The sequence below is a fragment of the Ictidomys tridecemlineatus genome, chromosome 2 (assembly GCF_052094955.1).
Source record: "Ictidomys tridecemlineatus isolate mIctTri1 chromosome 2, mIctTri1.hap1, whole genome shotgun sequence".
In the NCBI taxonomy this organism is placed as follows: domain Eukaryota; kingdom Metazoa; phylum Chordata; class Mammalia; order Rodentia; family Sciuridae; genus Ictidomys; species Ictidomys tridecemlineatus.
In genome coordinates, this window is record NC_135478.1 from 72182554 (window position 1) to 72207003 (window position 24450).

Genomic DNA, 24450 nt, shown 5'->3' on the forward strand with positions numbered 1-24450 from the left:
CCACTTTTAGCTTTTTAAAAATTTTGAGATGGGGTGTTGTTAAATAGCCCACGCTGTCTTCAAATCCCGGGCACAAGCAATTCTCCTGCCCCAGTCTCCTGGATAGCTGGGATTACAGGCAAATGCTACTGTGCTCAGAGAGTCAAGGTTTAAAAATAAAAGCTGTAGCCAGTTGCAGTAGTGCATACTTGTAATCCCAGCAACTCAGGAGGCTAAGGCAGGACAATTCCAAGTTCAAGGCGAGTCTGAGTAACTTAGTGAGACCCTGTTTCAAAAATAAAAAGAGACGGGGGTGCTAGAGTTGTGGCTCAGTGGTAGAGCGCTCGCCTAGCATGTGTGAAGCCCTGGGTTCGATCCTCAGCACCACATAAAAATAAAATAAATAAAACAAAGGTATTGTATCCAACTACAACTAAAAAATAAATATTAAAAAAAAAGAATCAAAGTTAAGTTACAGAAATGGGATTATGAGTGATTTTTTTGTTCTTTTGGATATTTATTTCTATGCTGTCTTTTTACTTAAAGTAAGCATATAAGAACTGTTAAATGGTGCACATTTGCTCCAAGAAATGTTCCTTAAACGTCAGTCCCTTCTCCTCCAGTGCAAGAAATTGAACTCAGGTACATTTTACCACCCCAGTCATTTCTATTTTTTATTGTGAGACAGGGTCTTTCCAATTGCTGAGGGTCTTGCTAAGTTGCTGGGCTGACCTTAACTTGTGATCATCCTACCTCACCCTCCTGAGTTGTTGGGAATTATAGGTAAGTGCCATTGGGCCTGGCTTCCTTCCCCTTCTCCATTTTGCAGTACTGGGGTTGAACCCTGGACTTCACGTATGCTAGGCAAGCACTTTACCACTGAGCTACACCTCTGGCCCTTGAAATTCAATTCCTAAAGGCACACAGAAAAGCCCTGTCACCTTGATTTGCCTCTTTTGGGAGAAATTTCTCTCTACAGTACAGTATGGTCATCCTTTTGTATCATAGTGTATTAGAGTTCCAGGATCCTCAACAGATATCTAAAACAAGGGATGCTTTATATAAAATGCCTTATATAAAATGCATATAACCTACTCACATTTCCTTATACTCCTATACTCCTTCCTGCCCTCAAACTGATTGAATCCAGGAGTGTCCGTGGAGCTACATTCCCTACCCTTTTTATTTTCAGATAGGGTCTATTTTTTTTTTTTTTTTTTTTTGGTACCAGGGATTGAACCTGTGGCTGCTTAACCACTGAGCCACATTCCCAGCCCTTTTTATTTTTTAATTTGAGACAGGGTCTCACTAAGTTGCTTAAGGCCTCGCTAAATTGCTGAGGCTGGCTTTGAACTTGCAATCCTCCTGCCTCAGCCCTTGAGGTGTTGGGATTACTGTCATGCCACTGAACCTGGTGAGACAGGATCTTGATAAGTTGACAAGGCTGGCCTCCATTTGTGATCCTCCTACCTGAGTCTCCCAATTGCTAGAATTACAGATGTATGCTACTATACCCAGCTCCTTCTGTATACTTTAAATAATCTCTAGATTACTTATAAAACAATACAATGTAAGTGCTATGTAAATAGTTGTTATGTTGTACTATTTAGAGAGTAATGGCAAGAATTAAAAGTCAGCACGTTTAGTACAGCACAATTTTAAGAATATTTTGGATTGATGATTATTTGAGTGCACAAATTTAGAATTTGCAGATATAGAACCTACAAATATGAAGGGCTGACTGAATTTCCTTTCCTCTAACATCAACCTACTGAAGCCAGTCTACAAATATGGTATCCATATTTTTTCAGTTCCCTTTCAGGTATGGGGTACTATTTTATTTCTTCAGTGTATGATATCCACATGGGTTTTCTTGGGTCCTTTGCATTTTAATTTTACCTTCACTTTCTCTCATGGTTTCTCCCTTTCTAGAATGAATTGTGCCCAACCAGTATGTCCCAACCCAGTCCTTCTTCTATCAGGTCTTTCCTTAGCTATGTCAACTATGACCCTGTATACTCCTATACTCCCTCCTGCCCTCAAACTGATTGAATCCAGGAGTGCCCATGGAGCTACATGGGTTTTAGTGCTGTCAGGATGCATCCTGACTTCGTCAAAAGTGGCATAGTTAGGTATAGTCAGTATTTAAATTCTACCATTATTTTTCTAAATTTTTATTTGTTCTACTTATTTATATATGACAGCGGAATGCATTTCAATTTATCATGTACAAATGGAGTGCAACATTTCAATTCTCTGGTTGTATACTGTATAGAGTATACTGTATGTTGTATACTGTATATTCGTGCAATCATACATGTACCTAGGGTAATGATGTCCATCTCATTCCACCATCTTTCCTTCCTCATAACCCCTCTCAATCCTCCCCTTTGCCCAATCCAAAGTTCCTCCATCCCCCCCCCCATCATAGATCAACATCCACTAATCAAATTTAGTTTTTGGGGGGATTTCTACCATTGTTTTGATGTGTGTGGTTTTCAAGGGGCTCACAGAGGTCCTAGGAGGCCTCAATTCCTTTCCAGATATGTTTCTGAGCCTATCATTTGATATCAGTAGACTGACTCTTATTAATATCACAAGGTCTACCTTGTACACCTTGCCCATGCTGCTACTTCTCCTGCACAGAAGTGGGGGTTATATTGGTCTCCTCCTATTGCTGTGACAAAACTATCATAAACTTATCTTTCAGTTGTGAAGATTGGAAGTCTAGCCTGGGTTTCAATGAGTGAAGTTTAAGATATTGACAGTGCTATGTTTTTCTGTAGGATGTTGAGAGAGAATCCAATTCCTTATCCTTACCTACATTCTTTTGTAAGTGGTTCCTTCCTTCATCTTTAAAGCCAACAGTGCAGCATTTCCAGATCTCTCTTGGACTCTTTTTGTGTTTTTTTTTTTTTTTGGATCAGGGATTGAATCCATGGGTGCACTACTCTGACATTCTCTTTTTGTTGTATTAGGTGTTGAACTCAGGGGTGAGTTACATCCCCACTTCTTTTAACTTTTTATTTTGAGATAGGGTCTAACTAAATTGGCCAGGCAATTCCTCCTGCCTCAGCCTCCTGAGTAAATGGGAGTATAGGTGTACACCACTGTGCCTGGCTGACATTTTCTCTTTTGCTTCCATTTTCCACATATGAAGGACCCTTGGGGGTGATCTTGGGCCCAACTGGATAACCCAAGATAATCTCCCCATTTGAAAGTCAGCTCCACATATAATCATAACTCTCCTATTGTCTAAAACCTAATATAGTCATGGGTTCTGAGGATTAGGAAGTAGATACTTCTGGTAGATTATTTTATTTACCACTTACCTACATCATCCAGCTTTCTGAGGTTTGGATGGCTGGCTTGGTACTTTGTCTCCTGTTCTTTACTTGTATTTATGGCTTCTTTTAATCTTTGGATAAAAGAAAATTACAACATTTAAAAAGGAAAATCCCTATAATAGTGTCATTAAGTCTTTTCAAGTTATGTGTGTGTGCTAAAAATCAAATGCTTTTGACCAAAGCAGAAAATTCAGCATTCCCTTTTAGGAGGACAGTTGAAGGCCCCTGCCTTAGAAGCATAGCATTTCATTAGTAGGGTCTCACTTAGAAAAATGAGTCCTAGGACAAAGTAGATGAAAAGTAGATAAAAATGATAAGTAGATATTTTAGACCAGGGGTCAGTAAATTACGATCTATGGGCCAAATCTGGTTCATCATCTTTTTTTTTTTTAATCCCATTATTTAAAATTGTAGTGATTATATGGATAACATAAAATCATCTATTTTTGTATAAACACAAACAATGAATGGCCTTTACAGATAATAGCACAATTTTTTTTTCTGGTTAATAGAGCTATATTACCAAAAACCTGCACTCAACTATTACATTTTTATATTTTGAAGTTTGTCACTAAAAATTTGTGGTCATTTATTTTTCTCTTGTCATATAATTCCCCACAAAATATCTCTGATTTTGCTTCCTGTCCCATAGACCCTTGTTTGCTGACTTTGGCTATAGACAGGGACTTTTCTTGGCAACTCACAGACTATCAGCCCATGCCTGACACTATGATGAGTCAGTCCCCAGGAACATGACAGGTGCCTCTATCTGGGAGCTGGTTCCCCCCAATATATTATTCTTCTCCATCTCTGCTAAATGACAGACTGACCATGTTATTTTTAAAAAATTTGGTGAATTATAATGATACATCACGATATAAGTCATTATGCCACATTTGTACAAACACACAACATAATTTGATTGATCTCATTACCTAGTACCTTCCCTTTCCCCTGATCCACTTGCCTGACCAATTTTTTTTAAAACCAATTATTCTTTTTCTTTAAAATACTTTCCAGCCCCCAAATCAGTAATTTTTGGTTTGTGCTCTCCCTCTCTGCATGATACTATTCTGGGTGAAAATTCTTGGGATCTTCTTACTTCCCAGGTATCCCAGAAATCTACCTCTTGTCTTAACTCTCTTTACACAAATTATATCAATGCCTCTAAATTCAACTCAGGACTTTGTGTATGCAAGACTAGCACTCTATCACTGAGGGATATCCCAAGTTCCTTTTCTTTTAAATTTTGAGGGTCTTGCTAAACTGCCCAAGAATGCCACTGGGATTATAGACATATACCACCATATTTGGTTTGCTAAAATCTTCTTTATGATTTTACAGTATTCTAGCCTAAAAATTTTGAGAAAAATAATCTCTAATTTTAAAATGAAAGTCAATGAGCAAACTGGATTAGATATGCAAAAAGCTGGTTGTCAAAAAGTTATTTTTTGGGGAGCTAGGATGACTGCCTAGTACATGTGTGGCACTGGGCTTTATCCTCAGCACCACTTAAAAATAAATAAATGAGGGGCTGGGGATGTGGCTCAAGCGGTAGCGCGCTCGCTTGGCATGCGTGTGGCCCAGGTTTGATCCTTGGCACCGCATACAAACAACGATGTTGTGTCCGCCGAAAAAACTAAAAAATAAATATTAAAAACTTCTCTCTCTCTCTCTCCTCTCTCTTTAAAAAAAAAAATATCTCTCTCTCTAAAAATAAATAAATAAAAAATAAATGAATAAAGGCATAAAAATAATTTCAGGGGAGAGAGTACTGGGGAATTAACCCAGGAGGTGCTTTACCATGGATTTATATCCTCAGTCCTTTTAATATTTTTTTATTTTAAGACAAGTTCTCACTAAGATACTTAGGGTCTTACTAAGTTGTTGAGACTGACCTCAAACTTGTGATCTTCCTACCTCAGCCTCCCAATTGCTGAGATTACAGGTGTATGCTATGGCTTTTAATTTTCTATTTATTTATTCATTTTTTTAAGTAAAATATTTCATTTACAATGCCTTTTATTTTTCACTTCTGGGGATCAAATCCAGGGCCTTGACATGCTAAGCAAGCACTCTACCACTGAGTTACATCCCCAGACTTTAAATTTTCCATTGTATAGTAAATATGAATATGTTCATTGTCTACATTTAAAAGACAAATCTGTAAGAATTAACTTCCCGAAACTCAGCATTCAACCTCTTTAACATACCCAAGAAGGATTGCTACCAAAAACATGCTCATAAGAATACATCAAAAAATAAAGGATCAATCTGGGTGTGGTGGTATAAGCCTGTAATCCCAATAGTTTGGAAGGCTCAGGAGGAGAACTGTAAGTTCAAAGCCAGACTCAGCAAAAACAAGGCACTAAGCAACTTAGTAAGACTCTTTCTCTAAGTAAAATACAAAATAGGGTTGGGGATGTGGCTCAATGGTTGAGTGCCCCTGAGTTCAATCCCTGGTACATCCCCCCAAAAAATAAAGGATCAGGCTAGGCTCAGTAGTAGAGCACTTGGCCTAGTATGTGTGAGACACTAGGTTTGATCCTCAGTGCCACATAGAAACAAATAAATAAAATAAAGGTATGAGGCTGGGGCTGTAAACTTAGCGGCAGAGTGTTTGCCTAGTACATGTGAGGCACTGGGTTTGATTCTCAGTATCTCACACAAAATTAAATAAATAAAAGTATTCTGTCCATCTACAACAACTACAGAAGCATCATAGCCAGGAATGGTGGTGCACACTTGTAATCCCAGTGATTTGGGAGGCTGAGTAAATTCAAGATGATGAAATCCAGGAAGTGCCTGGAGGGAAGGGACAGTGAGCCCTGTGCTATGGCTTTTTAAAAGCAGAAATTCACATTTATACTAATCTTCTCATGAATATCTCAAAGTACTAGGGTCAGTTGGGTGTGGTGTTATATACCTGTAATTCCAGGGACTCTAGAGGCTGAGACAGGAGGATTCCAAAGTTTGAGGCCAGCCCCAGCAATTTAGTAAGACCCTGTCTCAAAAAATAAAAATAAAAAGGGCTGGGGATATAGCTCAGAGCTAGAGTACCCCTGGATTTAATTCTCAGTACAGCAAAAGAAAAGAAAATAGCCAAGTATTAGGGTCATGAGGAAGTATGCAGAATTTATAGACTACATGCCAATCAAATGAAAGTCCTTAGCAGAGGAGAAAGATCTGTTTCAACAATCTCTCCTCATGAGTAACTTATAGGCTTCCTGGATCCCTTGAAGGTACTGATAAGACCTGAAAGTCTTCACTATTGGGAGTAAATCTACTTCTGCTACTTTATATCTGTAAGCTGTTCTTACCTGCTGTTCTGCTGGGGAGCAAGAGTACCATTCTGTTCAGATGGGGTCTCCGTTGGTTTGGCTTTGAAGTAATTGACGAGCCCCCCAAACACACTCTTAATGCTGTTGATGTGTTTCTGGCTAGTCTTCAAATCTTGATCCATTTTGTCCACCATCTTTTCTGTGTGTTCTAGGACTCCTCGCTGTCGAACTAGTTCCTGGGGAAAATGAGAGGCAGCAGCTTTATGTCCTTTTATAATTCCCTCTTCTTGGACCACACACAGCAGGCCCTTCATAACCTTAGCAAGCATATGCAGGAACTGATTTGTAGAAGGCGCACTATCCCTTTTGACAACACATTTCTTTGTTCTTCCCTGTCTATCCTATCTTTACTTCTTTTCTTTTCTCTTGAATCCCTTTGCTCCAGAGGTGGGCGTACAGGATCACACTGAGATAAATGGGGAAATGCCTTTCGGGGGTCAGAGTCCAGGGACTGTGCTGGCTGCAGATGCTCTTTAGTGCCCCCAGCCGTCATAATGCTTATAGGCTTGGACCTGGCATGGCCCCCCTAGACTCTAGTAGAACTTCTCCTTTCAACAGCCTTCCTCTTTCCACCTGCTGTGGTTCTCCTTAAAGCATACACAATTCTTGAAGCAGGACTTGCTTTGTTCACTGCCTTGTCTCCAGTGCCTAACTCAGTAGCTGCTTGCTATAATTTGCCAAATTGATACATGAATGATATTCTGCAGCTGTGGTGATAGCCTTGATCATAACCCTCTAAGCTGATGGTTCTGGCTGAGGAGGAGAACTCACCAGAATACTACTAATACTCTCCTTCATGTGTAACAAACTTGTTTCGGTCCCTATTTATTCATATTGCAGTGTTGAGAGTTGAACTCAAATCCTCATCCATGCTAGGAAAGTACTCTACCGTTGATCTATATTCCTAGCCCTTTACTTCCTGTTTTAGGATTTATTTGCAGCTATACCAACCGTGTTCCCTGGGAGCTGCACCTCCAGCCAGAAGACTCTCAAGCTTTTCATTTTCCCTATTCATAAAATAGCTGCTGTTTTCAGCTCCCCTCCTTTGAATCTTCTCTCTCTATTGACCTTCTTTTAGCTTAGCAATTATATTAACTATGAAAATGTTACACAGAGCTAATTTTTTTGATACCTAAAACAAAGTCTTGAACAATTCTTAAACATATTTGAAATGTGAATGATAGAGCTGAAAATATGTAGTTGTGAGGATTAATACGTGAGGATTAAACCAACCATGAAGATATTTGGAAAAATGTCTGTAACTGAACGTGTATCTAAATTTTCTTCTTGTCATTATTTCCATTTTCCCCCCTTTGATATCGGGATTGAACTTATAGGTACTCTATCACTGATCTACATCCTTAGCCCTTTTTATTTTGAGACAAGTCTTGCTAAATTGCTGAGGCTGGTTTTGAACTTGTGATCCTCCTGCTTTAGTCTCCCAAATCATAGGTATTATAGGCCTGTACCACCATGCCCAGCTCCCCAGCCCTTTCAACTCTTTATTTTGAGATAGGGTCTCTAAGTTGGTGAGCTGGCCTCAAACTTGAGATCCTCCTGCTTTAGTTTTCCAAGTAGCTGGGATTATAGTATGTGCAAACATGCTCTACCTGTCATTATTTCCTAAATAAAACAGCATAAGAACTGTGAACACAGTATTTACATTAGTAAGTAATCTAAAGATGACTTAAAATATATAGGAAACCAGGTGTGGAGCTATACTCCTATAATCTCAGTGGTTTGGGAGGCAGAGACAGGAGGATTGCAAGTTTGAGGCCAGCCTTAGCAATTTAGTGAGGCTCTAAGCAATGTCTCAAAATAAAAAATAAAAAGGGCTAGGGATATGGCTTAATGGTTTAGTGTTCCTGGTACCTTAAAACACACACACACAGCCCTCTTTTTTTAAAAAATATATTTATTTATTTTTATGTGGTGCTGAGGATCGAACCCAGTGCCTTACACATGTGGGCAAGCACTCTACTGCTGAGTTACAGCTCCAGCCCCTAGCCCTCTTTGAGTTAGGGTCTCACTAAGCTGCTGAGGCTGGCCTCAAACTTTGAATCCTCTAGCTTCAGCCTCCCAATGTGCTGGGATCACCACTGTGTGCTGTTGAGCCTGGCTTATTTTTACTTTGAACCGCATCCCCAGCCCTTTATCTTTTTGCAGACAGGGTCTTGCTAAGTTGTTTAGGGCCTTGCTAAATTGCTGAGGCTGGACTCACAACTTGTGATCCTCCTGCCTCAGCCTCCTGAGTTTCTTGGATTATAGGCATGGGCCACAGCATTTGGTTATACCATTAAAAAATAAATACCTTTATTTTATTTATTTATTTTTATGTGTGCTGAGGATCGAACCCAGTGCCTCACACATGTTAGGCAAGTGCTCTACCACTGAGCCACAACCCCAGTCCTGGCTATGCCATTTTGAAGGGATTTGGGAAACCAAGGAGCTTGGTATTTTTATGTGTGTGCATGTGTGCATGCGTGTGTAGTCTTAGAACCATTCTCTGCAGATACTGAAAGATGACTAGATGAAATTTTTGGAAGCTTACTGTAGAGATAAAGGTATCAGTTGAAGGCCTTTTGCATATTTAGAAATCCAATATCTAGCATGAGTTTTTATTTAGTAGAATTTAAAAATACAATGTGTAAGGGCTGGGGACATACCCAGTGACTGGGTGCTTGTCTAGCATGCTTTAGGCTTCAGGTTTGATTGCCAGTAACAAGGAAAAAGAAAATGGATTCAAGTGAACCTCTTACCTCAGCCTCCTGAGTAGCTGGGACCACTGTGTGTACCACTGTGCTGGGTTAAACTTTAAAGTTTTGAATGTTAATTTATTAATTTATTTTTACCAGCTCAAGAAATATTTCTGAATAAATAATCATGCATTTTAAAAAATATTTATTTTTTAGTTTTAAGTGGACACAATATCTTTATTTTACATTTATGTGGTGCTGAGGATTGAACTCAGTGCCTCAAGCATGCCAGGCGAGCACTCTACCACTGAGCCACAACACAACCCCAGCCCCTAATCATGCATTTTTAAGAAAGAACAAAAATGATTTTTGGACTACTTCCTTTAGTATGCCAAGCAAATCTTACAAGGGCTAATTTTTAGAAGGGAAAAAAATGAGCTGCTAATTTGTCTGGAATTTCTTCAAATATCTCAAGTTATCATTTTCATAACCAAACTGAGGATGTCTGTTCTGCAACAAGGCATGACTAAGCTATAAATTAGAATTAAAATTATATTCTCTAGGTGGGTACAGCGGAACATGCCTGCAATCCCAGCCACTCAGTAGGTTCAAAACAGGAGGATAGCAAGCTCAAGGCCAGCGAGATTCTGTAAAAATAAAAAGGGCTGGGGATGTTAACTTAGTGGCAGAGCAATCCTGGGTTCAATCCTTAATAAAACAAAAACCAAACAAAAATGTTCTCTAGCATTCTTTTTTTCTTTTGGTACCAGGTTTTGAACCCAAGGCTGCTTACCACTGAGCATCTCCAACTCCTCCCACCCCTGCCAATTTTTAGATTTTGAGACATGGGTCTCATTAAGTTGCTGAAGTTGCTTAGAGCCTCACTAAGTTGCTGAGGCTGGATTTGAACTTTACAATCCTTCTGCCTCAGTCTCCCAAACCACTGTGATTACAAGGCATGTGCCACCATGCCCAGCCCATGCATTAATATTCAGCTTAAAAAATTTTTTTTAGGGGCTGGGGATGTGGCTCAAGTGGTAGCGCGCTCGCCTGGCATGCGTGCGGCCCGGGTTCGATCCTCAGCACCACATACAAAGAAAGATGTTGTGTCCGCCGAAAACTAAAAAATAAATATTAAAAAAAAATAAAAAAAAATTTTTTTTAGTTGTAGATGGACACAATATCTTTATTTATTTGTTTCTATGTGGTGCTGAGGATTGAACCCTGTGCCTCAAACATATGAGGCAGGCGTTCTACCACTAAGCTTCAGCCCCAGCCCAATAATGAGGCTGGAGGAGAGACTAAAAGTTGAGAAGTTAGGGAATCCAAAGTGTGGGGATGGAGCCAAAAGCATGGAGCAGAGAAGGAAGCAGTGGCTGGCCTGGGGCAGCTGGAGGAATTAAGAAGGGAAGTGGAACTGTGTGGTAAGAACAGAAGGAGAGTGGGTGGGGCTTCTTGGCAGGACCCATCAGGGAACACCAAGGGGATAAAGCTAAGGCCTTCCAAGGGCAGTAGTGATCACTAGATTACCATCAAAATTCACAACCAAAGCATCTTGTAACATCAGATGGGCGTTGTTACTCCTGGAGTACTAAGGTTCTTATACTGAGCTTATAATTAAACTCAGGCATTAACTGATAAGTAAATCCAGAGTCAGTGAGTTGAATCTAGAAAGTTGAAATTTATCTGTTATGTTTCTTCCCTCTCAAGGGATCACATACATGTAACATGCACAGGCAGGTATACCTGAGCACACGTAGGACATGGTCAAACCTGGATCTCTGACTATAGCAGCCATGGAATGGAGTGGATTCAGAAACACAAAACAGGCTGGGTGCAGTGGCACATGTCTATAAATCCTAATTATTCAGGAAGCTGGGGCAGGAGGATTCTAAAATTGAAGCCAGCCAGGGCAACTTAGAGAAACCTCATCTCAAAGTAAAAAATAAAAAGGATTGAAGATGTAGTTCAATGACAGAGCACTTGCTTGGCATGTACAAGGCCATGGTTTGATCCCCAGTATAGCCAAACACACAAAACCAGGCCTTTGGTTGCAAGAAAAAACACTGGGGGCTGGGCTTTTAGCTCAGTGGTAGAATGCTTGCTTGCCTAGTATAAGTAAGGACGTGGGTTCAATCGCCCAGAACCACAAAAAACAAGTGAATGAAACCCATTGAGGACAAAGCTGGTAATGCAAGTGCTACTCATTGCATCTGTGCACTCTACCAAACACCAGTCCCTTTCCACTGGTGTTGCTGTGTCAGCCAATGCAAACCCGTTTATTGTTGGTAAAGAACTAATTTAGCAAGTCTGGGCTATCCCTACCCTCCACATTCCAAAAAAAGATCTGGCCCTTATCCTTAGAATATCCTGCCTGATAAGAGCAGCTCTATTTACTTGAGAGCTTAGGCTAGACAAGAGAGTTTATGTTAACACTGTGATTTATGATGGAAGCCTTGGGCCACAAGGTATCCGTCTGACTTCTGGAAAAGATGGAGACTGAAGTCAGTCATCCCTGATTGACGCTGTCCGTGGGGGGGGGGGGGAAAGGACATTTTGCTGAGATGGGTGGAGGTAGAAAGTTGAGTAAGAGACTGCTCCTTTCCCATATCTGACATTTAGAAATCTACTGAGAAATTACTTCACCTAACAGCTCTCTTTCTCCCTTTTGCTAAGAAATCTGCTACATCAGAATCACTTCTTGCTGCTTCAGAAGGATGGCTCTGGTCAGTACAGAGTGTCACTGGGAGTGGGCTGCTCTACAACCAGTTTTCCAGAAAATAAGGGTACCACCCTGTGGCAATGTATCTACTCTAAGTTATGGGGACAACATCCTAAGGGGGGGTCACCTCAATGACTACTGATCCTGGTCTAGGAGGGGTATTCTCATTTCTTTCACCTATTTAAATCAAATGCTCATTATGGCTTTGGTGACTGTCAAATGCTGTAAATACATGGAGATGAGTGGGCCTGTACTGGCCAGGATGGCTGAGTATATCATGCTTGCACACTATTAAACACCATTCCTTTCCACTGAGGTTGTTGAGTAAGCCATTTGGACCCTGGTCTAATATTTGTTGCTAGACTCTCCTGAACTGAGACCCTAGGCCCCAGAAATCTTCAATGGAATATGCTAGGTTTCTAGAGGAAAAGCAGTGTCCTGCGAAGAGGGGTATCCTCTGCCAGGGTGGTGAAAGGACATACAAAAACCATGAACAAGTGAGGTATGTGAACACATGTAATCCAGTTACCTGATGCTTAGGCAAGAGTGTTGCAAATTTGAGGTCCACTTGGGTAACTTAGCAAGCCCCTGTCTCAAAAATAAAAATAAAAAGGGCCAAGGGTGTAGCTTAGTGATAGGGCACACTTGGGTACAATCCCCAGTATTGAAAACAAACAAAAACAGGTTCAAGCAGGACTCAACCAGGCTTACCAAAAAGTAAAAACAACACAATGTCCATCATTAGGGAATAGGCTGCATAAACAGAACTCATCCATTCAATAGAATATAACATAACCATTAAAAAAGCAAAACCAAAATAAATCAAAAAAGGAAAACCTAAAACTCCCCAAACAACTCATTATATATTGCTATGGCATGATCTTCAATTCTATTAAGCTGTGTATGCATCATAAAGTATAGAATACTTATCTTTAAGTTAAAAAAAAGGAATAAAAACTATGTCTTTATATATGGAGTATTTCTATAAGGATACCAAATCAGCAGATGGTAGTAGCTATCTTACTTGGGAGAAAAGGGAGGCTAAGGCAGGGGGATGGGAGGAAATTTCATAATCCTCTGTATGTTTTTGAGGGCTTGGGATGTACCTTAGTGGTAAAGTGCTTGCCTAGCATGCATGAAGCCCTAGGTTCAATCCCTTAGGCATGGCAGATTAAAAACAAAACAAAAAAAAAAAGAAAAAGAAAAAGAAAAAGAAAAAGAAAAGCTAAATTTTGAACCACATGACTGGAACATCTTTTTGCAAAAATTAACCTTAGGAAAGGACAAAGAAATCACACTTACCAATAGTTCTGTTAGTCAGGTGGTACACGCCCCACTCTACTTCTCTGTCCTTTGGTCATCATGACTATGACCAGAGCCTTTTTGAGAAGCAAACCTTGTCAAGTTTCACAATAGGAAAGTGCAGTTCTCCTTGTTAAAAGTGACTTTACTAAGTAATTTTCCCATTTCTGCCAGGCTGGGATTGAATTATGATTTTTCCCAATTTCATATTACTTATAAGTACGTAATCCTCTATAAAAATCTACTTTAGTGAGCTGTGGACGTAGCTCTGTGATAGAGCACTTGCATAGCATGTGTGAGGCCCTGGGTTCAAACCCCAGTACAAAAAAAAAAAAAAAAAAAGTGTTACTATGTTACACAGTGCTGGGTATTTGTTAGGCACCCATTTAAGTTTGGAAGTTAGCAGGGTAAACAGGACTGGAGTCTGTTGGGAGCACTGCGTGACCAAAAGATTTCACATTACCCACTCCCATCCCAACAATGAAGGGAATGAAAGAGTAATGATTCAAAGACAGTTTATACAATATGGGGTAGGGTGATGGTGCTAATTATTTCTGACTTGCAGGGCCTCTAATAATTTGTTTGTGTGTGTGTGTGTGGTATTGGGATTTAATTCAGAGGTGCTCTATCACTGAACTACACCTCCTAGCTCATTTTCATTTTTTATTTTGAGGAAAGGTCTTGCTAAGTTGCATAGGCTGACTCAAATTGTGATCCTCCCACCTCTGCCTCCTAAATCACTGGGATTATAAGTATGTGCCACTGTGCTGGTGTTTCAGCCTCTAATGATTGAGAACTGATTCAATCCTGAAAAAATTCAATGTTTAATCACTGGTGAGAAAGCCTATCACCTGCCCAGTCATACTGCACCTCTCCAAGTAACACCCAGGCAAAGCCTCCCATGTCAGAGGTGCAAGTGCCTGTGTACAGTCCATTGCACAGAGAGAAGAACCTTTTGGGGTAGCATGGCACATGTCATCATAATTTACATTATAAACTCACATCTATTGTATTTTTGCTTCTCCTGAATTATGATAACAAATCTTTTCTTCTGACCACCAGGGATTCCTAAGCAGCTTCTTCTTTCCACATATCTTGTCTATCATGCCCCTCCTCAGAAGCCTAGGAATCCTTTTTTTTTTTTTTTAGTTGTCAATGGACCTTTACTTCATTTATTTATATGCAGTGCTGAGAATCAAACCCAGTGCCTCACACATGCTTGCAAGTGCTCTGCCACTGAAATACAACCCAGGCCTCAGGAATCTTATTTCTAAGCCAATTCATTTACATATTCCCCCTCTCTTCCCTGGGAACATCCTTCATCCTCACTCTTCTTGTCCAAATCTTAGTCTTCAAAACCAAATTCAAGTTTATCTTCTACCACAACATCTCTCTCTCTCTCTCTCTCTTTTTAGTACCAGGGAATGAACTCAGGGATACTCAACCACTGAGCCACATCCCCACCTATTTTGTACTTTATTTAGAGACAGGGCCTCACTGTTGCTGAGGCTGGCTTTGAACCTGTGATCCCTTCTATCTCAGCCTCCTGAGTGGTCGGGATTACAGGCTTGAGACCAGTACAATACCTAATTTTTATTGTGTTGATTTCCGATTTTCTTTCGTTCTCATAGTTTCCAGAAATGTCTCTTTAAATAGTTCTTAGTTGGGTTCCTTGGGCTTGGGACCCCCAATCAAGTGACCCTGTAAACCAGAGCCCCAAGACCTCTGGTGATCATCCAAAATGTAAATTGAGACTTTCCATTTGGACTGGAACATAGGAACATATGTGATGTAAAAACCACAAGCAAAACCTCCTCAGTGAGATGAAAGACAGGAAGGTAGATTAATGAGGGATACCATAAAAGGGAGAAGTGGGTAAAGGAAATAACACAGGAAAACCAACATTAGGAAAATGATAGAGATGAATATTAGAGAAGTTAATCTATATATTCATACCTTGATCACTTAAGACCCTAAGTGATCAGGGAGAATGAACTCTGCCAGAGAAGAGTTATGAAGAGACCCAAGGATAAAGACCATATTTTAGTTTCAACCATTACATTTGCAACATCAAAATGCTAAAGATTATTCTAAGTTGATCTACCATAATCTCTTCCTTAATCGAAAACCGTTTATCAGGCTGAAAAGAAAATTAATATACTGAAAAAGCTAAATTGAGAATGATTCTCATTGGAAGTCCTACTTTCTGAAATATTTGGCTGGAAAAAGCTGACAAAGATGAACTGGAGCAAGACTGTCGCAACCTATGTGCAGTCTGTGTAGGATTTGGGAAGTAAAGGTAAGGCTCTAGACTTAACCAAATTCAGGGTTCAGTTTTCTCAGCAGGTGTCCACACACATGGATCTTTAAAATCTTTACTGGTAAGGTGGAGAAATGGTCAAGAATGGAAGGAAGAACTTTGCTCTCATGCCTCAGGAGTTTACCTTTGAACCAAGCACACAGGGGAAAAAAAATCAACTAAATGGAGTTTCAGTTAAGGAAGATTCCCCGGGTAAATGGTCTCTTTCAAGAACTCAAAATACTTGTCTCTTTACATAGTTACCATATTATTACAAACGGTAAAGTCACTAAGTACAAGAACCTAGGGTAGACAAATCGGGAATTCTCAAGAACATGAACAAAACATTTCTCAATCACGTCTAACAATGTAAAGACTGGCCAGTTTAGCTCAGTCCTCTCCCAGACTCACCTCGGAAGAGGCAACCCCAATCTTCTCGGACTCGTACATAAGGGACAGGGACCTGCTAGTGCTGGCGGCTGTGGCCTCTGCCCTGCGCAACACCTCCTGACGCAGGTACTGCTGCCTGTCGGCGGGTGCGTTGGATCCGTCGGGGAGGTCGCGGGCATCTCTCCACGGGGCTGAACGAGAGTCTTCGTCTTCCGCATCGTCATCGAAAGGGTTGTAGCTTTTGGGGTAAGCAGACATGGTGCCACAGAGCGTCTCGGTCCCGGAAAGAGGAGGAGCACTGCCAGAACCGGCCAAGCACCACGCCCCGTCCTGTGATTCGGCGCCGGTCGCGCGAGCTCCTTCCGCCTGAAAAGCGCCGGCAGCCCCGCCTCGGATCCGACCATTGCGCTAGGCGGCTTGGGAGGGGGTACGCCACGTCCAGAACGCGTGGCAGAGGCTACTTTACGGTGCCTCTCCCCCTGCAGCAATGGGACCGCCCTCACGGCCACGCCCTACCCAATGTCGGCAACAGAGAAGTCACGTGGCGGGGAAGCCGGATGCGGCTGCGCCTGCGCCGTGAGCCCGGGTGCTCACTGGCCGGGTGCTGGTAGCCGGCTCCAGCGCTGCGGTGCGCGCGACGATGGCGGCGGCCGCGGCCCGGGGAAGCGGCAGCGGCTCGGGCTCCAGCTCCGGCTCCAGCGCCTCGCGGGGTTTCTACTTCAACACAGTCCTGTCACTGGCCCGTTCCTTGGCAGTGCAGAGACCAGCATCCTTGGAGAAGGTAATCTAGGTGGTCTCGGCCGAGGGCTGACAGGAGGAGGGGCCTGGTGCGCTGAAGCAGGAAGGCGGGGCGAGGGTCTGAGGGAGGTCAAGTGGGGAACCGCCTGTGACTAGAGGGGACTGCTGAGTTGAGGAGCTCCGCGAGGGGAGGGATCTAATAGAAGGGAGGGGTCGATCCGACTGGTGAGGACATCGCTGGTGGGGAGGCGTGGGAGGGTGGTGAGCTTCCAGCGGAGAGGGGGTATCTTGTGACATCGTTGGGGCGGGTGCTGGTGCTGAACCTTGGGCACCAGTGAGGAGGTTAACACCTGGGACTCTGGTCACGATTTCCCCTGGTTTTTATTCTGTGACCTTGGAGATATCTTTTTGTCTTAAAACGGGTGATTTTACTTCCAATCCGGAGAAGGGGGCAGATGAAGCCCTGTTCTGAAAGTGCTTTCTGAACTGCAAAACCATTTCACATTATTATTGGCTGAGGTTGGAGGCATTAGACTAGGTAAGTGATTGTGTTTGGAGACAGTGGCAGAGAAGTGAGTTTGGGATGGATTCAGGAGAGAAAGAACTCATGCCAGAGGAATCCTTATCTTGGGAGAAAGGTGAAAGCCAAAGATGTGGTTGGGGTGGTAGAATGAACGCAGATTTTGGAATCAGACCTAAATTTGGTCACTTACTGTGCCTCTTCTTGGGCAAGTTACTTAAATTGTCAAAGCCTGTCTCCTTATATGAGTATAAAGTCTCTCCCTCAGGACTAGGCATAGAGTGGGTAAACAGCAAATATCAACTCTTCACCTAAAAGCTTGTGGTGAGACTGAGCACAGTGTGTTAGCCCTGAAGAGATGGGGTGGTTTGTCCGCTCAGCTTTCTGGCAGATGAAAAGAGGACGTTTTCTGACAGGAGTAATGGTGATTGTAGACCTGTCTGCTGCATTTGGTGATAGGGGGTGGATGAAGTTGAAAAGCTATTTTAGACACTTGGGCAGTGTTACCTAGATTTGTATGTTCTCAGACTTGATTTAATCACTCACCTGCAGGGTGAGCAGGTCCTAGGAAACTAGACTGACTTCTAATTAAAGACAGTATAAGCTGGGCATGGTGGCATGCACCAGCTACTCAGGAGGTTGAGAGAGGAGAATTGCTTGAACCCAGAATTTGGGACCAAACTGGGCAACATCACAAGACCTCATCTCTTTAAAAAAAAAAAAAAAGAAAAGAAAGGTGTGTCTATAACAGAATGAAAAGGACATGAATTTGGGCTGGGGATGTGGCTCAAGCGGTAGCGCGCTCGCCTGGCATGCGTGCGGCCCGGGTTCGATCCTCAGCACCACATACCAACAAAGATGTTGTGTCTGCCGAGAACTAAGAAATAAATATTAAAAAGTTCTCTCTCTCTCTCTCTCTCTCTCTCTCTCTCCCTCCTCTCTCACTCTCTCTTTAAAAAAAAAAAAAAAAAAAAAAAAAAAGGACATGAATTTGGGTGATAGGACTATCTGAATTTAAATCCTATATCACTTGTTTACTGTGATCCTGGGCAGGTCAGTTCCTCACTTTCTCCTGTAAAACAGAACAAAATAAAACAAACAAACCAGGACCTTACTTGATAGTACTATTGTGAAGATCAACAAGATGACTTGAATGGCTGAGCATAGCAGTGCACATCTGTAATCCCAGCAACTTGGGAGGCTCCTGCAAGAGGATCATAAATTCAAAGCCAGTCTAAGCAACTCAGCAAGACCCTGTCTCAAAATGAAAAGTAAAAAAGGGTTAGAGATGTAGCTCAGTGATAAAGTGCTCCTGAGTTTAAAAAACAAAACAAAACAGGGGCTGGGATTATGGCTCAGTGGTAGAGCGCTCACCTAGCTCGTGTGAGGCCCTGGGTTCCATCCTCAGCACCACATTAAAAAAATAAATAAATAAAAGTATTGTGTCCAACTACAACTAAAAAATAAATATTTAAAAAAACAAAACAAAAAAAGGATATGAATTAAAGGCAGGCCTATGGACACTTAATTGAATGATAACGCAGATACTTAAATAAACTTCATAATGGACCATAGGGCTGCTTTATTAAGTCAAATTCATGCCAGCTAGTCAGCATGTTCTCCTCTTAGTAGGAGGACCAACAAATCTGTCAGAAGTTTGTTTGTTGGATTTGGAGAAAGAGGATGCAGGGAATTAGATGATCTTTAAGAAAATGGCTCAGGAGTAATAGCACCCTGTCCCACTCAATAACTCTGAAAAGTGCACCTTAAGTTCAGCTTGCCTTCTGCCTGTTCACTAGTAATAAGAACATGAGGACTTGGGGTGTAGCTCAGTGGTAGAGTGTGTGCTTCAGTTCGTCACCAACACTGGGGAAAAAAGGTTGTGTAATTTTAATGTTATTGTCTTTGTATCTTGTCATAACTGCTTCAGTTGTCAGATTACAATATATTTTACAATTAATTAACTCTATCTGAGGTTGGCAGCTTTCTAATACCACTTCAGCCTCACTGGCAATAATTACCATCACTTCAGAAGAATTAACAGAGCAGGTCAGAGGCTGCTTTCTTTATAAGGGCCTGCTTGCAAGATTGGCTCTTGGCTATACTCTAGACACTTGGCACTTGTACTGTTCCCTCCATTTCCTAACTGATAAAGATGGTGGGTCACTGTGCCTAGACTCTTTGTACACACTATATGATACATTTCAAACGTCTGCTTTCCTTCTGTGAATCTGGAATTTTAATAGTTGCTAGGCAGACAATTTCTATATGACCAGACTTAATAAAAACCTTGGGTGCTAAAGTCTTTAATGGATTTATCTGGCATTTTTTTGCTGTTGTAGCAAGGATCAGAGTCGGTGTTTTCCTCATAAGATGGAGAAAACATAAAGAAGCCTGTGCATTGGTTTCTCCAGATACTATCCGTGTCCTTTTCCCTTGCCAATAGACTTGCACGGTAATAAAATTTAGCCATGAGAGCAGCTATATATATGTAGGAATTATTTTTTTGGTACCGGAATTGAACCCAGAGGCACTTAACCACTGAGCCATATCCCCAGTCCCTTTTTGTATTTTATTAGAGACAGGGTCTTGCTGAGTTGCTTACGGCTTTGCTATTACTGAGGCTAGCTTTGAATTTGTGATCCTCCTATCTCAGCCTTCTGAGTCCCTGGGATTACAGGTGTCCGCCACTATGCCTGGCTTGTGTAGGCATTCTTGGGGACCCCTGAGATAATTTATTTTGTCTAGGAGGCTTCTGTAGGTGGCTGATTCCATCAAATATTTGTGAATTCCTCTCATTCTCATCTAGGATCTTAGGAACTTGAGGTTGATTATGTTAGGGATCATTGTTGCTATTTGGTCCTATAATGTGTCTGTTTACTACATTCCCTTACCTTTTTTTTTATTGTATTTGGACACAATACCTTTATTTTATTTATTTTTTTACTGTGGTGCTGAGGATCCAACCCAGCGCCTCACACATGCTAGGCAAGCACTCTACCGCTGAGCCACAACCTCAGCCCCTCCCAACTTTTAAATTTTTATTTTTTTAATTTTTTAGTTGTAGTTATACACAATACTTTTATTTATTTTTATGTGGTGCTGAGGATCAAACCCAGGACCTCGCACATGCTAGGCAAGCGCTCTACCACTGACCCACAATCCCAGCCTCTACATTCCCCTAGTTTAAAATAGTTGATAAGAAGTACCTGGCAATCTTAAGGAAAAAGAAAAAAAATTTTTTTTGATTGAACCCAGGGGCACTTAACTGCTGAGCTACATCCCTAGCCTGTTTTTGTTTTTTATTTAGAGACAGGGTCTCACTGAGTTGCTTAAGGCCTTACTAAGTTGCTGGTTTTGAATTCACAATCCTCCTCCTTGAGTCTCCTGATGAGCTGCTGGGATTACAAATGTGAACCACTGTGCCTCTTTCTTTCTTTCTTTCTTTTTTTTAAAGATAGAAGAAAGAGACAGAGGGGGGGAGGGAGGGAGGGGGGGAAAGAGAGAAAGAGAGAACTTTTTAATATTTATTTTTTTAGTTTTCAGCAGACACAACATTTTTGTTTGTATGTGATGTTGAGGATCGAACCCAGGCCACATGCATGCCTGGTGAGCACGCTACTGTTTGAGCCCCATCCCCAGCCCCGTGCCTCTTTCTTAAGGAAAAAATTCTTGAGGTTCTTAAAAGAATTTCTGGGATAGTAAAGATGAAGACTTAAAAGGGAAATGAGTATTTGTTTACATTTTTCTCTTTTCCTTTCCCTTTCCTTTTTATTTTATTTATTCATTTGTGGGTTTTTATTTGTTTTTATTTTTTGGCAGTAATAGGGACCTCACAAATGCTAGGCAGTACTCTGAGTACATCCCCAACCCTTTTTTATTTTCAGAGAGGATCTTGCTAAGATGTCCAGTTGGCCTCCAACTTGTGTTCCTCCTGTCTTAGTCTCCTAAGTAGCTGGAATTATAGAGGTGTGCCACTATACTTGGCTTCTTTCTTCTATTTTCTTCCAGAGTGATGTCAAAGGACTGAGAGGACTTGGTCCATATAGGGTTTACTTGGGGAAAGTCTCAGTTTGCTGTACCAGACCTGATATCCAAGCTCAGACTAGGTCACACAGGCAGCCCTGACATGCTTTTAGTGCACTTGAGGCATCATAATGGCACATCTTCTATACTTCGACTCTCTACATTCAACAGTTATGTTTACTTTAGTCACCCACTTTAATCCCAGGCTATGGTACCAAGCCTGTCACTATTTGGTGGATTTTTACTCTTTTCTCTTTAATTACTTAATCCACTTGTTCATTCAGAAAACATAGTTCCTACTTTTGATTGGTATGTGCTAGGCTGGGTAAATAAGAAACAGTCCTAATTTGGTTGCTGAGATTACCAGCAACAATTCAGATTTGTATCCTGAGTCTTGTAATCAGACTTCTGCCATGTTCAGATGGCTAAACCGAAGACCCTTGGGCATCTATCCTCTGATTCATGTCTGAGCCTTTTCCTGCTAGGCTGTCCATAAAACTGTCCCCACCATTTCTGATATTCACCTCTAGGATTGGAGCCCACCTCAGACGACACTCTGTGAAGCTTTTTGGACCAAGTTCCTTCAGTTAGTCCTTCCTTTAAGAGAAAGATGAGAGGAGAAAAGTAGATAAGAAAATAAGAGGCTTGGAACAACCAATAAAAAAAAATAAAATTAAATTAAAAAAAATTAAAAAAAAAAAAAAAAAGAAAATAAGAGGCTTGGGCTGGGGATGTGGCTCAAGCAGTAGCGCGCTTGCCTGGCATGTGTGCGGTCTGGGTTCGATCCTCAGCACCACATACAAACAAAGATGTTGTGTCCGCCAAAAACTAAAAAATAAATATAAAAAAAATTCTAAAAAAAAATAAATAAATAAGAGGCTTTTCAATACTCTCTGGCATCTTGACATGGGTTGGTTTCTAGACTCCTGCTCTCTGATTTCTAATAGCCTACTAGTTTTGCTCTACTTTCCTGGTTCTCACCTGTCTTCAGTATGTTGCTGAGCAACCTCTATAAATTTTACCCCCGACTCTGCCTTATAACACTTTTTCTGCCTCCAGAAAATCAGTGACCTGTGTTGCCTCTCCTTCCCTGCCCTGTGCCATTACCAATGCAATCCTCAATTCTGGGACATTGAAAGTCCTTGGCAGAGCTGCAGAGGAAGCATCATCCCTTGCCCTTTTATTTCTATACCACCTCTCATGAAGCTTTGATCAGAGTCCTTTCCCCCTGTTCTAAAAGGTCCTCTTTCTTCAGTTATAATACCAGAATTTCTAGGTGTCTTGGCTCTTGATCTGATTGACAGGCTTGGTACCATGGTCTGGGTACGTAGAGACGCGGTTTCACTATGTTACCCATGCTAGTGTCAAACCCCTAGGCTCAAGTGATCCTCCTGCCTCAGCTTCTCAAGTAGCTGGGATTATAGACACAGGCCACTATGCCTAGGTTGATCTAATTTTTATACAGCACTGTGACATTAGGGTCAAGCTGAACCCTCCCTTCTGTCATATTTTGCTTCATTTTAGGCCTAAAGCGATAGAGTTGGCCAACCATGGCCTGAAAACTCTGAAACCTTGACCCAAAATAAATATTTTCTCCTTTAAATTGTTTGTGTTGGGTATTTTGGTTACAGCAACAAAAAGCAGACTAATACAAATCCCCTCCACTGGCCAGCTCTCTCCATCATTGATTTTAATTGCTGAAATGTATTTATGTGTTTCATGTTTCTGATTACTTATTTATCTATTTATTTTTGTATTTTCTTTTATATATCCTGGCATATTGGAAAAATGCTTGGCCTTTCATGAACATTGCCAAGCCTGCCAGAACACTAATTTCATTTGTGTTTACCACAAGTAACTAGCAAATACAGGGTTGAGGCAAAAATCCCCAGGTCTCATTTGCATTTATTTGTAGAGTTCTGAGAAGTTTTATTTCTGCTGCAGAAGCCATTCTCTTTTCCTGAATGTTTTGTATTTAGAACTGATCTATAAGCCAGGATTCAGAATAGCCAAAGTTATACTGTTATGAAAACAAAAGATGGTGACATTCATTCATGTAATAAATCTTTGAGTGCCTACTGTGTCAGGTACTGTTCTAGTCCCTGGCATCAGAGGAATGAAAATAAATATGTTTCTTAAATTAAAAAAAAAAATCTGTGATTTCAGTTCCAAGAAACCATAGGGGAATTCCTTTATTCTGTATTAAATTAAAGGTCCAAGCAGATGTGGTAGCATAAGCCTGTAGTTCCAGCTAATTGGAAGGCTGAGGCAAGAGGATTGCTTGAGCCTAGGAGTTTGAGGTTGGCCTGGGCAATATAGTGAGACTCCTGCTTAAAAAAAATAAAAAAATAATTAAAGATCTATTAAAAAAAGAACAATTTTCTAAGATGTTTCTTTTACATCTCTAGATCAAAGCATAGTTTTTCTGACTTTATGTATATTTTTATTTCACTTCATCCTCCATGAGATCTATCCTCTAAATTTTTTTTTTAAATATGTGTGCTGGGGATTGAAACCAGGGCCTCATGCATTCTAGGCAAGAGCTCTAAAATAGAGCTCCAACCCCAACCCATCTCTTAAAAATTTTTAATAAATGGACATGTGTTGAGCTGTGTCAGTTCCTCATACTCTCTTCCATCCGTTGTGCATGCAGTCAGGATAGCCCATAAGCAGATCTTTTACTTTGACAAGTGCTTTGATAACCTCTACGAGTATCAGCATGTCATGTTACCTAGAGGACTTCCCAAACAAGTGGCCAAAACTCATCTATTTTTTTTAATATTTATTTTTAATTGTAGTTGGACACAGTATATTTCACTTATTTATTTTTTTGTGTTGCTGAGGATCTAACCCAGGGTCTCGCACGTGCGAGGTGAGTGCTCTACCACTGAGCCACAACCCCAGCCCCTCATCTTTTTTTTTTAATATTTATTTTTTAGAAGTAGTTGGACACAATACCTTTATTTTGTTTATTTATTTTTACGTGGTGCTGAGGATCGAACCCAAGGCCTCACACGCGCTAGACGAGCACTCTACCGCTGAGCCACAATCCCAGACCCCAAAACCCATCTATTGTCTAAAGAAGAGTGG

The 24450-nt window shown here is 41.1% G+C and overlaps 2 protein-coding genes across 4 annotated transcripts in view; one reads left to right on the forward strand and one right to left on the reverse strand.

Moving 5' to 3' along the window:
• Snap29 (synaptosome associated protein 29) overlaps positions 1–16481 on the reverse strand; it is a 35536-nt gene extending 19055 nt beyond the window's left edge. The window contains exons 1-3 of one of the 2 annotated variants that reach the window (XM_078038831.1): positions 16098–16481; positions 6647–6843; positions 3312–3397 (exon numbers count right to left, since the gene is read on the reverse strand). In XM_078038831.1, the coding sequence (XP_077894957.1) occupies positions 3312–3397; positions 6647–6843; positions 16098–16334 (520 nt within the window). In that variant the 5' untranslated portion in view covers positions 16335–16481. The remainder of the gene's footprint in view (positions 1–3311; positions 3398–6646; positions 6844–16097) is intronic. The other variant, XM_005334489.5, reaches the window with a different exon arrangement.
• Positions 16482–16632: 151 nt separating this feature from the next.
• The window catches only part of Pi4ka (phosphatidylinositol 4-kinase alpha), a 136306-nt gene continuing 128488 nt past the window's right edge, over positions 16633–24450 (forward strand). The window contains exon 1 of one of the 2 annotated variants that reach the window (XM_078038827.1): positions 16633–16857. In XM_078038827.1, the coding sequence (XP_077894953.1) occupies positions 16717–16857 (141 nt within the window). In that variant the 5' untranslated portion in view covers positions 16633–16716. The remainder of the gene's footprint in view (positions 16858–24450) is intronic. The other variant, XM_005334488.5, reaches the window with a different exon arrangement.